The 14,579-nt window shown below is 41.4% G+C and overlaps 1 protein-coding gene across 1 annotated transcript in view; it reads left to right on the top strand.

The window, feature by feature from the left end:
• LOC129020447 (putative adhesion G protein-coupled receptor E4P) overlaps window positions 1–10,495 on the top strand; it is a 43,635-nt gene extending 33,140 nt beyond the window's left edge. Inside the window, exons 12-17 of the mRNA XM_054464762.1 lie at window positions 814–880; window positions 1,466–1,557; window positions 4,708–4,888; window positions 7,246–7,341; window positions 8,634–8,720; window positions 10,324–10,495. Coding sequence (XP_054320737.1) covers window positions 814–880; window positions 1,466–1,557; window positions 4,708–4,888; window positions 7,246–7,341; window positions 8,634–8,720; window positions 10,324–10,329 — 529 coding nt within the window. The 3' untranslated portion in view covers window positions 10,330–10,495. The remainder of the gene's footprint in view (window positions 1–813; window positions 881–1,465; window positions 1,558–4,707; window positions 4,889–7,245; window positions 7,342–8,633; window positions 8,721–10,323) is intronic.
• The last annotated feature ends 4,084 nt before the right edge of the window (window positions 10,496–14,579 follow it).

The following is a 14,579-nucleotide window of genomic DNA, read 5'->3' as shown; positions in this document are numbered from 1 at the left end:
GATTCAGGCTCTCAGCTTCCCTTTAAAAATAACGTATGCTACCTTTGCCATCATAAGCCAAGAAAGAATACAAATTATTTGGACAACAGAGTATCTGGTGCATGGAATATGCTTAATTAGAGTTAGTTTTTGTAGCTGTAGTTATTGTTTTTACTCTCTTTCTCATTATAGCAATAATTATCGACTTGCTATCTATATTTATTACTGTTAACTCATTGCTAGGAACTGTACTCAAAAACTTTAAGCACATTATCTTATTTAATCTTTCCTACAAGTTCTATATGAAGGCAGTGACAAAATTCTGATAAAAAAAATCAAAGGATATCCAAATAGATATTCTATGTTCATGGATAAGAAGACTCAACGTTGTCAAGATGGCAGTTCTTCCCAACTTGATCTATAGATCCAACACACTCCAAATCAAATTCCCAGAAAATTATTTTGTGGATATTGACAAACTGATTCTGAAGTTTAGATAAAGGAGGGAAAAGACCTAGAATGATCAACACTATTTAGAAGGAGAACAACGAAGCCAGAGAACAGACATTCCCTGACTTCAAGCCTCAGTAGAGAGCTACAGTCATCATTTAATCTTTCCAGTACTTTGATTAGTTCTATTATACACTTGAAAAAACTCAGCCTCAGAGCATGCATCTGCATCAAATGAGAGCTCACATCTGGCTCCATCTAAAATTCAGGATTCTGAGCGAAGTAACTCCTGGCCCTGTTCACATCTTGCCCCAGGAGCCTGTATTCAAGCTCTCTGCCTTCTCCCAAGGAAGAGGCAGCTAATGCTTCTCTCTCTCTCAACAGCTGTTGGCTCAAGCTTGATAAAGGATTCATCTGGAGCTTCATGGGGCCAGTAGCAGTCATTATCTTGGTAGGTGATAATTATTTATGGGTGTGCCCGCCTTAGGTTGACCAAGCATACAAAATGTTTTTCTTATCTAAGGGGAAATGAGATGAAGATAAGAAATACAGCTTAATGTGATCAGCCCCTCTTCCTGAAAGTACTGTCTCCACTTTTCTTTCCTTGGATTCCTCCTGGCTCACTTGTTGCTTTGATGTAATAATATCACTTCTCCTGGGACTTCTTTTCAAAATACTGTTACTCATTCCATTCAACAAATATTTAATGGTTGGCCTCTCTACACAGGGTGACATGGTTTCCTGTTTGCCAGAAACTTTCTGATGATACCTGTTCCCTGGTAGGGACATCAATAGCACCTTTCCACTTTCAAAGTGTCCTGGTTTGAATGATAAATTGGATAGTTACCTAATTAAGCACCAAATGCTACAGGGTATATGCTGTGTGTTGTACGTAATAGACCAGAACATATGTGCATACCATCTTTATAAAACCTGTGTCTTTTGGGAAAAGATTCTTAGGCCCTCCTCAAATTAGATTGTATAAAATGGCTCCAGAAGAAAATTCCAAGTCACTTTTTTCATGCGGTTCCCACAGATAAACCTGGTGTTCTACTTCCAAGTTCTGTGGATTTTGAGAAGCAAACTTTCCTCCCTCAATAAAGAAGTTTCCACCATTCAGGACACCAGGTAAGAAGGCATCAGAATCAGTGGTACCCACACATTGTTCCTACATGGCTGCTCTTTTGGGAAAGAAAGAACCTATGCAGAAATATGATATAAATTATCCTGGTACGTGATAAAGAGCATGTGAAGGACAATTTATAGAAGAAATAGAAACTCTGATTTTCAGGTAACTTCATTTCCTTATTCAATAAATATTCATGCTGGGTGCAGTGACTCACACTTGTAATCCCAGCACTTGAGGAGGCTGAGGTGACAGGATTGTTTGAGTCTAGCTGCTCAAGACCAGCCTGGCAACATATTGAGACCCCTGTCTCTACAACAAATTTACAAAATTGGCTGGGCATAGTGGCGTGCGCCTGCAGTCCCGGCTATTTCGGAGGCTGCAAAGGGAGAATCACTTGAGCTGGGGAGGTTGAGGCTGCAGTGAGCTATGGGTCATGTCACTGTGCTCCCTCCTGGGCAACAGAGCGAGACTCGGTCTCAAAAAAAAAAAGAAAAGAAAAATAAACATTCATCAAGTGCCTCTTTTGTATAACATACTCTTATTATGAAATTAATTCCAAGAGTATCAACATCCTCCTCTCACTCCACCAAGAGCCCATATACCCCTGGACTCCGTTTTGTTTCCTTTTCTTTTCCTTTTTTTTTTTTTGAGACTGAGTCTCACTCTTTCACCTAGGCTAGAGTCCAGTGGCACCATCTCGTCTCACTGCAACCTCCCATTCCCAGGTTCAAGCAATTCTCCTGGGTTCAAGCAATTCTCCTGTCTCAGCTTTCTGCGTAGCTGGGACTACAGGCACACGCCACCATGCCTGGCTAATTTTTGTATTTTTAGTACAGACGGGCTTTTGCCATATTGGTCAGGCTGGTCTCGAACTCCTGACCTCAGATGATCCACCCACCTCAGCCTCCCAAAGTGCTGGGATTACAGGCATGAACCACACCGTGCCCGACCTGGATTCCATGTTCTTTGGTTGTACAAACTCAGTTCTCATGGGTACCAATCTACACTATTAAAAATAATGATGACAAAAGCTAATATTCAATAGAATCTTGATAGATGCTGGACATTTATCAATATTATTTCATGGCGTGCTGATACTTTCAACCCATGGGGTGATTGCTACTAATACCTTCATTGATAATATGAGCCCACAGCTCACCTTACCCAAGAGTGGGTAAGGATCTTGCATTGGTGAGTCATGTGCATGAAAATTAAAGGACTATCTGTCTAATTTCAGACCCTGTCTCAAGTCTCCTCTACTTATCAGACCAGTCTGACATTTCTTAAACTTGGTTTCTTCAATTCTTGAGGGTCAAAGTGCCACCCTTCTTGGTGTTTCCCCATCCCCCTATTTCTCAATTCCTTACCCTCTAAGAGCTCACTTCTTCCTTAGAACTGCAAACAGCAAGCTCCATGTCTGACCTCATCCCAGCAGTCATGCCCTGCTGCCAACCTCTTCCTCTTGCTGGTGAATAGACAGTTACCCTGTTGTGCTACACTAGGTTAATGTCACACTTTGGGGTAGAGATTAACTATCTCGTCTATTTCCTAAGTAATAAATCCGAGGTTAACACTGACATGGTGGAAACATTGTGCTCTTTCAATAGGAAGGACTTGGATTCTAGAAATTTCAGACATCATGGCAGGAAGGGGAGGCTGGGAAAGAGTTGTTGAGAGACTTGTTCCAGATCTGTTAGAAGCCCCCATCCACTTGAGTCCCTTTGCCTCCTAAGCTCCAGAATTAACCATTGTGCTATCGAATCGCATATCTGGCTGGGCGTGGTGGCTCACGCCTGTAATCCCAGCACTTTGGGAGGCCAAGGCGGGTGGATCACAAGGTCAAGAGATCGAGACCATCCTGGCCAACATGGTGAAACCCCGTCTCTACTAAAAATACAAAAATTAGCCAGACGTGGTGGTGGCACACGCCTGTAGTCCTGGCTACTTGGGAGGCTGAGGCAAGGGAATCGCTCGAACCCGGGAGGCAGAGGTTGCAGTGAGCCGAGATTGTGCCACTGCTCTCCAGCCTGAGCAACAGAGCAAGACTCCATCTCAAAAAAAAAAATTGCATATTTATGTCTCCCTTTCCTGCACCTTGGCTCTGTCCTCTTCTCCCTGCAGACTGACTTCCCACAGCTGATGAACAGGGCAGAGCCACCTCAAAGGGGCCTCACAGGTCCATTCTCCAAGCCTCTTACTTCAAATGCTTAAGAGAGAAAATCTGGTTGGCTGGGGGGAAAATGGATTGACTGACTCCTTATAGGTCAGGTGTCTACTCTGGGGCAACTGGCTATGGTCAGTGGGGATGAAGCCATATGGCACCATTTAGGCCAAAAAGAAAGTTGTCATGGGAGAATCCTCATATACCAGTGATTATGCTGTCTCCTAAATGTAGACATAGGTAGGTTTTCTGTCTTTTCTATAAGTATATATCCTTCTGTAAGTGCAAATGGAAGGAGGGCTAGATGTAAGAAAAATCACCAAGCTAGATAGCAGTTGTGGAAAACCTAGGAACCAAATTAGGAAGAGGAAGGACTAATTAGCAAGTTTATCACAAACCATAATATTTATTGAGTATCTACTATGTGCTAGGCATTATTCTAAGGACTGGAGATAAAGCAGTGAGTAAAACAGACCAAAATCCCTGCCCTCAGAGAGTTTATATTCCCAGGGGGTAACACAAAAAGTAAAAAGTGAAGTCACACACACACACACACACACTCATCTGCTCTCCCAGCCAGCTGCCATCAACAATCCCACTCCATTATATGAAACACAATATATTTTGTGTGAAGAAACCCAACACTATGTTATGTTCAAAAGTCAGGAATTCACCATTATTCAAATTTTTAAATACAAATTTCTAGAAGGCATTTTCCCATAAATCTTCCAAAAAATCTAGGCAGAAGGCATGCAGAAAAATCAAATTATTTTCAACGGTGGGGAAAAAGCACTATTCTCAGTGATTTGCCGTGACTGAAGTCATGGGTTCCACTTCATCCTCAAGCTGTGTGACCTTGTTGTATACGTCACTTAACTGCATGAAGCTGTTGTGAGATTTAAATAAGGGAATGTACACAGAGCATTTAATTAGCACTTGTAGTGAATACCTGGTAAACCGTAGTTATTATTACTTTTATTCCCTGCAGAGTCATGACATTTAAAGCCATTTCTCAGCTATTTATCCTGGGCTGTTCTTGGGGCCTTGGTTTTTTTATGGTTGAAGAAGTAGGGAAGACGATTGGATCAATCATTGCATACTCATTCACCATCATCAACACCCTTCAGGGAGTGTTGCTGTTTGTGGTACACTGTCTCCTTAATCGCCAGGTAAGGCTAATTATTTTGTCTGTCATCAGCCTAGTCCCAAAGTCTAATTGAATGGTTGTTCACGTTCTCACTCTTCCCTGACCTTTTATAATTGTATTTTGGGGCTGTCTTGATTTGGGAATGAGGGTTTAGGTGCTGCTGGGGTATGCTATATACTGTGGGTTTCATCTGGTTAGCATCATAACATATCCTGAAGAGCATGGATCAGTCAGGATAAAGTGGATTATGCTGCAATAACAAATAGCCCCTTGCCTCCCACACTCAATCTTAGCAACTTAAAACAATAAATGTTTATTTCTTGCTTGTGCTACATAACTGTGACTTAACCCACATCGTCTTTCCTCTGGGGTGCAGGCTGAAGGTGTGGCACTCTTTTTAGAACATTGATGGTTTCATGACACAGGAAAAGGAGATTACGGGAAAGCACAGCTTAGCTCTCTTAAAGCTTCTACCTAGTAGTGACGCACTTCTGTTCTGCTCTCATTTAATTGGTCAAAGCAAGTCACATGACCATACCTCAGTTCACCAAGAAGGGGATGAATAATCCTCCTGTAGTGCGGGGCACTACAAGAAGTGATGCTGAAATATGTGGTACAATCTACCACAAACTCAAAGAGACTTCAAGTCTAATCCCAGTTCTTCCACTGAGTAGGTGGCTGTGTGACTCTGGGTAAACTGCCTATCTTTTTTGAGCATCATCTGTAGTTTTCTCATCTGCAAATGTGGTGATGCCTTCATTACAGGGTTGAAGATTTAAATGAATCAGTGCAAACTCCTAGCATAGTCCTTAGCACACATTAAGATCTCAGTTAGTGTTGTTATTAAGGTCTCAGTGAGTGTTATTTCAATTTTACTCTCCATAGAAAATTAGGACAAATTTTCCTGGCATTTTCCCTTTGCTGTTGAATAAAACTACCAGCAGTTAAGACGCTAGTGGCAAAAGGCTATCTTAACATGTCATTAATTTCTCTTCAATCTTTTAGTGCCTTAATGCTTGGTACTTCTCACTCACAGAAGAAGTAAAATATAATTTAATTGTCCTTGTGAAATGATGTCAAGCATTAAATATTTAAATGTCATTTTTAGCATGTTAAGGAGGTTAGAGGAAGGCAATTCTTGGAATCACAGAGGATGGGTGATTGTAATGGTTAGTGTCAGGGCTCTGAGTAAGATGACAAGGTTTCGAGTCCTGGCTGTGTGACCTTGGACATATCAATTTATCTGCAAGAATCTCAACTTTGGATCTTTAATTGTGGGTAGGAGAAATGTCTTTCTCACTCCATTTATGTAAGAATTAAATGATATATTGCATATACAGTGTCTTGAATATAGCTAGTGTTCAATAAATGGTGACCTTCACCATCGTATAATCACCAACACCCCCACCATTATCATCTAACCATCATCACCATAGTCACTTTTATCATTATCACCATTATCATCTTTATAATAATCACCTTCACCATCACCACCTTCATTACCTTTATCACACCTTCATCATCTTTACTATCATCACCATCACCATCATCACCATTACCATAACCTTCATTATCACCTATATCATCATCACTATCATCACCACCACCTTTATAATCATCACCATCACCATCATCACCTTCATCATCTTCATCATCACCATCACCATCATCACCATCACCTTCATCATCACCATCACCATCATCACCATTACCATCACCTTCATCATCACCTTCACATTACTTTCATCATCACTATCACCACCATCACCATGACCTTCATCATCACCTTCACTACCATCACCTTCATCAACATCACCATCATCACCCTCATCATGATCATTTTCATCATCACCGCTACTTTTACCATCGTCTGTTCCATTATCATCAACTTCATCATCATCACCTTCACTATCATCATCACTATCATCACCTTCATTGTCATCATCTTCATCATCACCCTCACCATCATCACCATTACCATCACCTTCACCATCATCAATTTCATTACGTTTATCATCATCTTCATCATTATCACCTTCATCATCACCATCATCACCATTACCATCACCTTCATCATCACCATCATCATCTTAATTACTTTCATTACCACCACCACCATCATCAAGTCACATTCATCACCATCATCATCATCATCATCATCATCTATTGAGTCCTATAGTGTCTGATATTTAATACACACCTTTTTTACAACTGAGAAGTTTGAGTTTAAATAAAATGAATCAACATGGGCATGGCCAAGATTATATGGAAAACTAGAGAGTAGGGCTTGGTGTCTTTATCTTTAGCCTCCCATTTTAGGATCCTTTCTCCCAAACCAAGCTCTGGATGTAACACGGACCTCTCTACTCAAATTTCCAGGTTCGAATGGAATACAAAAAGTGGTTTAGTGGGATGCGGAAAGGGGTAGAAACTGAAAGCACTGAGATGTCTCACTCTACTACCCAAAACAAAACGGTAAGATCAGCTCCTTCTGAGTGCCTTATTGGAATCCGACATCTCATGCCTCTAGAAGCTTTCTGGTTCCTTGATCTGAAAGAAAAGAGAAATTGCATTAGGTTCCTGTATTATGCAGCTGAAGTTTCTGGGTTTTGAGACCAAAACCAGAACCCACCCACCCTTCCTTTCTTCCTTCCTTCCTTCCTCCCTCCCTTCCTTCCTCCCCTTCCTCCCTCCCTCCCTTCTTCCTTCCTTCCCTCCTTCCCTCCTTCCTTCCTTCGTTTTCTCCCTTTTTTCTTGCTCTCTCTCAGTCTCTTCCTCTCTCTCATTCCTGGTTTCCCTCTCCTTCCTTACGTTTTCTTTCTTTCTCACTCTCTTTTACACCATCTATCTTTTTTCTCCCTTCCTCCTTCTCTCTTGTTTCTCTCTATTTCATTCTTTCTATCACTCCCTCCTTCTCTTCCTCTCTCTTTTCATTTCTTCCTTCAACAAACATCCAAGGGATATTTAACAAAAAAAGTTGAATTTATTAACAACATTCATTTAGCACATATTTATTGTCTGCTATGTGCCAGGCACTGTTTAGGTGCTGGAGAACCATCAGTGGACCCATTGACAGTAGTCCTTGACCTCACAGAGCTAACATTCTAGTTGGGTGAGGGGACTGACAACAGACCCCAAAAAGTGAATTTTATGGTATGTTAGAAAGTGATAAATGCTTTAGAAAAAATAGAGCAATGGAGAGCAGCCAGGAATGACAGGGTGGATTTCAGTTTTAAATAAGGTGACTACAAGAAGCTGGCACTTGACCAAAAATTTGAAGGCGGTGTATGATAAAAACGACCTCTGGTTTGTGAAATTATCTAGATTTGGAGGACTAGGAAGAGACTCTTTTTGGTCAGAAACCACGGATTCCTAAGTGCTGTGACTCGTCAAACTGGGTTTGCCCCTTGCGGCAGCCTGAATGCTAAGACCATGGAGCTGTTACAAAGATATGAGCTTTATTTGGGACAGAGAGCTTCTTAGCTAGGGTAGCACTTCTCATTGTGAAGATTAAATGATGTCAAATAAGTTAAGCGCTTAGAAGGCTGCCTGGCACCACAGGAAGCCCCTGTAAATGTTTGTGAAAAGATAAAATAAAATAACCATTATTAGATGGTGGAGTTTTTTTGGAGGAGGATGGGAAATTGTAATGTCAGATGTTGAGCTTTGGACCTAACAGAAATCCTAGTTTGTCATCTCTGGGCAAGTTAGAAGTTTTAGTTAATTTCTCTTTCACCTTTTCTCCTTATTATCTTCCCCGCAATTAGGAAGAAGTGGGGAAGTCCTCAGAATTCTTGCATAAAGGAGGCACTGCATCATCATCTACAGATTCAACCAAGCAACCGCAGCCACAGGTTCATCTCGTCTCTGCTACTTGGCTAAAGATGAACTGACCTGGCAAATGCCATGGCAATGACCCGGAAGTTACTGCTCCTTTCCGTTTGTCTACGGCGCCCCTGTGGTCACACATAGATTGGACAAATGCCACTATTTCTAGCTTTCCTGTGAAAAGTCCAGGCTTATTCACCTATTTTGGCTTTTTGTGTTCATAGAAAGAACAAGACATTTGGGAGAATTCTTAGATCCAGAGTCCAGTAGTGTGGCACGTGCAATGAAGTGTCCGAAGGATGCATTTTAAAGATGGCGGGCGGGAGAAGGGGATTTTCTTCTTGCAGCTACTGCCACCTTGCCAGAAACTCACTAACTGGCATCTGGATTCAGCTCACAGTTCCCTTTCTGGCCTCTCTGCTGTATTTTATGCTCCCAAAGATCTTACATTAACACTCCACATTCACATAATTCAACAATTTTCATATGGATCAGTATTAAAGAGGCTGTTGCATTTTGCAATACAAAAATGCATTATCATCCCAGCTTAGGGGTGTATTGTCACTCCACAGGCTCTTTTGTCCAAGACACTGACATTTTCCCCATTTTCTTTGCCTGAGACTTTTTAATTAATTAATTTATTTTTTTTGAGACAGGGTTTTGCTCTCATTGCCCAGGCTGGAATGCAGTGACGGGATCTCCGCTCACCGCAACCTCTGCTTCCCGAGTTCAAGAGATTCTCCTGCCTTAGCCTCCGGAGTAGCTGGGATTACAGGCGCCTGCCACCACGCCCAGCTCATTTTTTGTATTTTTAGTAGAGACAGGGTTTCACCATGTTGGCCACGTTGGTCTTGAACTCCTCGTCTCAGGTAATCCACCCTCCTTGGCCTCCCAAAGTGCTACAATGACAGGTGTGAGCGACCTAGCCCGGCCTGCCTGAGACTTTTCGAACCTGCATGTACACGTGGGTTAAAGATCATTTTGTTTTCTTAGTGTCCTCTTGAACATGTCCCAGTACAAATGTCTGGAAACAAAAAACGTGGGTTATTCGGACTCATTTTTTCGTTTTACCATGTCTAATTACTTTTACAAAGTTACTGGGTTTTAGGTATGTTTTTCAGCACATTAATAAATGTGTGGATGATTGTTATGACAGAATAGCTCCAAAAAAATTTTAAATGCTAATGACTGTCAATGTTAAAATAGTCAAGAGTCATCATCATTTATTTGAAGAAATTTCAAACCAGGCGCGGTGGCTCATGCCTATAATCTCAGCACTTTGGGGGGCTGAAGTAAGAGGACTGTTTGAGGCCAGGAGTTTGAGACACCCTGGAAAACATAGTGAGACCTCATATCTACAAAAAATTTACAAAATTAGCTAAGCATAGTGGTGCATTGCTGTACTCCCCACTACACAGGAGGCTGAGGCAGTAGGATTGCTTGAGCCCCAGGAATTCGAGGCTGTAGTGAGCTATGATTGCACCACTGCACTCCAGCCTGGGAGGCCGTGGTACTCTGTCTCAAAAAAATAAAAAAAAGAAAAGAAAATCATGTGAGGTCTTCTTTTGGGGTTGCAGACAAAGGGTTGAGGACTTTTCTGCTTAATTAACGCAAATGTCTCCTCCATAGATATAAACAGAGTAGTGTACATCCACTCCACCTGCTGGCTTTGAAGTTATGTGATTCCTTTGGAAAAGGGAAAATGAAGGGATATTCACATGGTTGCAAAATGTGTGCATGCAGCGCAACTTTTTGTTTTGCATAATTTCAAATGTACACGAATAAAGGCTTCGTAAAATGCAATATTCCTGGGCAGCTGAGAAACCCTTGTGCCGAATTCCTAGTCATGTTGCGATTGCTCTCTGGTCCATGGCGGTTGAAGAAAGACAGAATAAATAAGCCATGTATTCTAGGTGTTGCAGATTTGAATTCAGACTCCTCTATTGGCCATTTTTCCTTCCTTCCAACTTGAGGCTGCTTTCTTTTCTTTTCTTTTTTCTTTTACGTTTTTTCTTTCTTTCTCTTTTTTTTTTTTTTTTTTTTTGATGGAGTTTTGCTCTTGTTGCCCAGGCTGGAGTGCAATGGCATGATCTCGGCTCACCGCAACCTCTGCTTCTCGGGTCCAAGTGATTCTCCTGCCTCAGCCTCCCGAGTAGCTGGGATTACAGGCATGCGCCACTACACCCAGCTAATTTTGTATTTTTAGTAAAGACGAGGTTTCTCCATGTTGGCCAGGCTGGTCTCGAACTCCTGAGCTCAGGTGATCCGCCTGCCTCAGCCTGCCAAAGTGCTGTGATTACAGGCGTGAGCCACCACTCCTGGTCGCTGCTTTCTTTCCTTCCTGCCTCTCTTATTCTTTTCTATTCTTTTTAAGAGCCAATCTGGCTTCTGCTTCCTTCAAAACCAATTTCTTATTCAGGCTTTCAAATAAACCATCTTTTAAACTCAATTTATTCAGGTCTGTACAACATGACTTACCCCTCTACATGGTGTGCTGTTTCAAAAATGATGTCATGTGTGTTTGTAAATCCTGCCTCCCTGAATTAGAAAATTTGTGAAGGCAAGAATGGCAGAGATGATACATTAAATATTCTTGGCCTCCACCTAATTATTATGTCTCAAACTCTGCACTATTGATATTTTGGGCTGGATAATTTATTTATTTATTTATTTTCTTGCGACGGAGTCTCACTTTGTTGCCCAGGCTGGAGTACAGTGGCGCAATCTTGGCTCACTGCAACCTCCACCTCGAGGGTTCAAGCGAATTCTCCTGCCTCAGCCTACTGAATAGCTGGGACTACAGGCACATGCCATCACGCCCAGCTTAATTTTTGTGTTTTTAGTAGAGACGGGATTTCACCATGTTGACCAGGATGGTCTCGATCTCTTGACCTCGTGATCCACCTGCCTCGGCTTCCCAAAGTGCTAGGATTACAGGTTTGAGCCACTGCGTCGGCTGATAATTTCTTATTTGTAAGGGGTTGTTCTTTGTATTGTAAGGTGTTTAGAAGCAGCTTGGCCTTATTCAGTAGGTGGCAGTGACACTTCCCCACCAGTCATGACAATCAAAAATGCCTCCGGCGGGGGTGTGGTGCCTCACACCTGTAATGCTGGCACTTTGGGAGGCTGAGGTGGGCGGATCACTTGAGACCAGGAGTTCGAGGCCAGCCTGGCCAACATGGTGAAACCCTGTATCTACTAAAAATACAAAACAAATTAGCTGGGTGCAGTGGCTCACGCCTATAATCCCAGCTATTCAGGAGGCTGAGGTGGGAGGATTGCTTGAACCCAGGAGGCGGAGGCTGCCGTGAGCCGAGATTGGGCCACTGCACTCCAGTCTGGGCTACAGAGTGAGATCCTGTCTCAAAAAAAATATATATATATTTTTATTTGAAATATGTATATATTTTTTATTTGAAATATATGTATTTTTTATTTGAAATATATATTTTTTATTTGAAATATATATATTTTTTATTTGAAATATATATATTTTATTTGAAATATATATATTTTTTATTTGAAATATATATGCATTTTTTATTTGAAATATATATGCATTTTTTATTTGAAATATATATGCATTTTTTATTTGAAATATATATGCATTTTTTATTTGAAATATATATATATATGCTTCCAGACATTGCCACCTGGGAACAAAAATGCTCCCAGTTGAAAACCACTGGTCTAGGGATTAGTTTATAGGTAAGGACAAAGTTGCAGTAATAAATACAGATGTCTGAGGTGATTTAGGACAAGAAAAATGAGAAAAACAATAGCTCTGAAACGTGCTATTGTGAATAGCACAAAATGTGAAAGTTTTCAGTTAGTGAGTCAGACCCAGTTCAATATCCAGGGATTAAAATTGTATAATATTAACATAAGTTGGTAAAATGTTTCTATTCAATTACAAGGAACTAGGGGAATAACTGAATTCTATCTTATGTTAGCTTTGAACTTCCCTGGGATCGGGTATCCTGCTGAGACAGGAGAATTGTTTGAACCCGGAAGGCGGAGGTTGCGATGAGCCGAGATCACGCCACTGCACTCCAGCCTGGGCAACAGAGCAAGACTCCATCTCAAAAAAAGGAACAAACAACAGATACCAGGCCCTTCTTGAGGGTTGAAGGTGGGAGGAGGAAGATGATCAAAAAACTACCTATCAGGTAGTATGCTTATTACCTGGATGATTAAAAAAAGTCTGTACACGAAAGCCCCGTGACATGCAACTTACCTATATAAGTTAGCTGCACATGTAACCCTGAACCTAAAATAAACGTTAAAAAAAGAAGTCTAAGTGAATGGCAAAAAAAAAAAAAAAAAAAAAATTTTTTTTTTGGTAAGTGAAATGCTTACTGGAATGTCTAAGAAGTTTGCAATATCATTAGAAACAATACTCTTTTTTTAATGCAGTTCAAAATCTCATGACAATGAACTTCAGTCAAGTATCCAAGGGATTCATAGCTTTCTTTTTTATATTTGATGGTCACGAGCAGAGTAGCTGGTACTGTTGCTGCCCGTTCCTAGTTTCCTTTTCAGCCCCCATGCCCTTCTCCAGGAAACTGGTTTCAGCTGAACAGGAAGTGCTCCATCTGGGAGGTGACACACTGCCCTACCATTGTCGGGGCAACGTAGCCAATAATTGACTGACACAGGCATAAACAAGGCCGGGGCCCTTGACTCAAAGTGAGACCAACTCTGAGGTATGACTCGTGCTCCAGCGCTCCCCGGAGATCAGGCTGCCATCACTTCCAGCTGAGACCATAGCCTTACCCTCCAACTTCCCAACCCCATCCTGACTCCCTCACTTCTCCTCCAAGCACTCCCTCAGTAAATCATGGGCACCACAATCCTGGTCTCAGGCTCTGCTTTTAGGACACCTGACCTCAATCACTTATTGTCAGTTTATAAATAGTAATATTAGTAATAGAATGAGCACGGGGTTATTGTTACTGGAAAATTAAACAAAAGAGATCTGTTTTGAAGATTCTGAAAATCAGAATCTGTTATTTATAAAACCAAGAGTGATCACTTCAGGACACAGAATATCAGAATAGTGTTCTGTTGCTGTGCAGTAGATAGACACACTCTCTTTCCTGGATATGTTCATTTAACAAATATTATTAACCCAATCAGTGACCCCAATCTTCTGCTGGATAGTAAACTTACAGAGATAAATGAGACAATGAACTCATCTGATATTGATCCAACATACCAAGTATTACAAATAAAAAGTTAATAACTTTAGGCAAAATGGAACAGAAAGGTCACATCAGGAGGCAACCAGATGGCTTAGAACTGATGATGGAAAGACTTTCTGAGAGCAAAAATTAAGTAAACTTCAAATTACTATATTGCTTTATTTATTTATTTATTTAGAGATGGCGTCTTGCTCTGTCACCCAGGCTGGAGTGCAGTGGCGCGGTCTCGGCTCACTGCAAGCTCCGCCTCCCAGGTTCACACCATTCTCCTGCCTCAGCCTCCTGAGTAGCTGGGACTACAGGCACCCACCACGACGCCTGGCTAATTTTTTGTATTTTTAGTAGAGACGGGGTTTCACTGTGTTAGCCAGGATGGTCTCGATCTCCTGACCTTGTGATCCACCCACCTCGGCCTGAGCTTCAGTTCACCTGTCTGCAAAATGAAGAGTAATCATTCTAACCATTCATTAATTCATTCATTCAACATATTTATTGAGAATCTACTTAATGCAAATCCCTGTACTTACGAAGCTCACAGTCTATGTTGGAGACACCCAACAAAAAGAGAAATCATAATACAGGGTGAGAAAGCATGAAGCTTTTTGGCACACACAAAAATAACGCCAAATTCTACTGTAGGAGATTCAAAGAATGCTTCCTAGCAGAGGGGATGACTACACT

This window comes from Pongo pygmaeus, chromosome 20 (assembly GCF_028885625.2).
Source record: "Pongo pygmaeus isolate AG05252 chromosome 20, NHGRI_mPonPyg2-v2.0_pri, whole genome shotgun sequence".
Classification (NCBI taxonomy): domain Eukaryota; kingdom Metazoa; phylum Chordata; class Mammalia; order Primates; family Hominidae; genus Pongo; species Pongo pygmaeus.
This window is presented reverse-complemented; position numbering and strand designations above follow the sequence as displayed.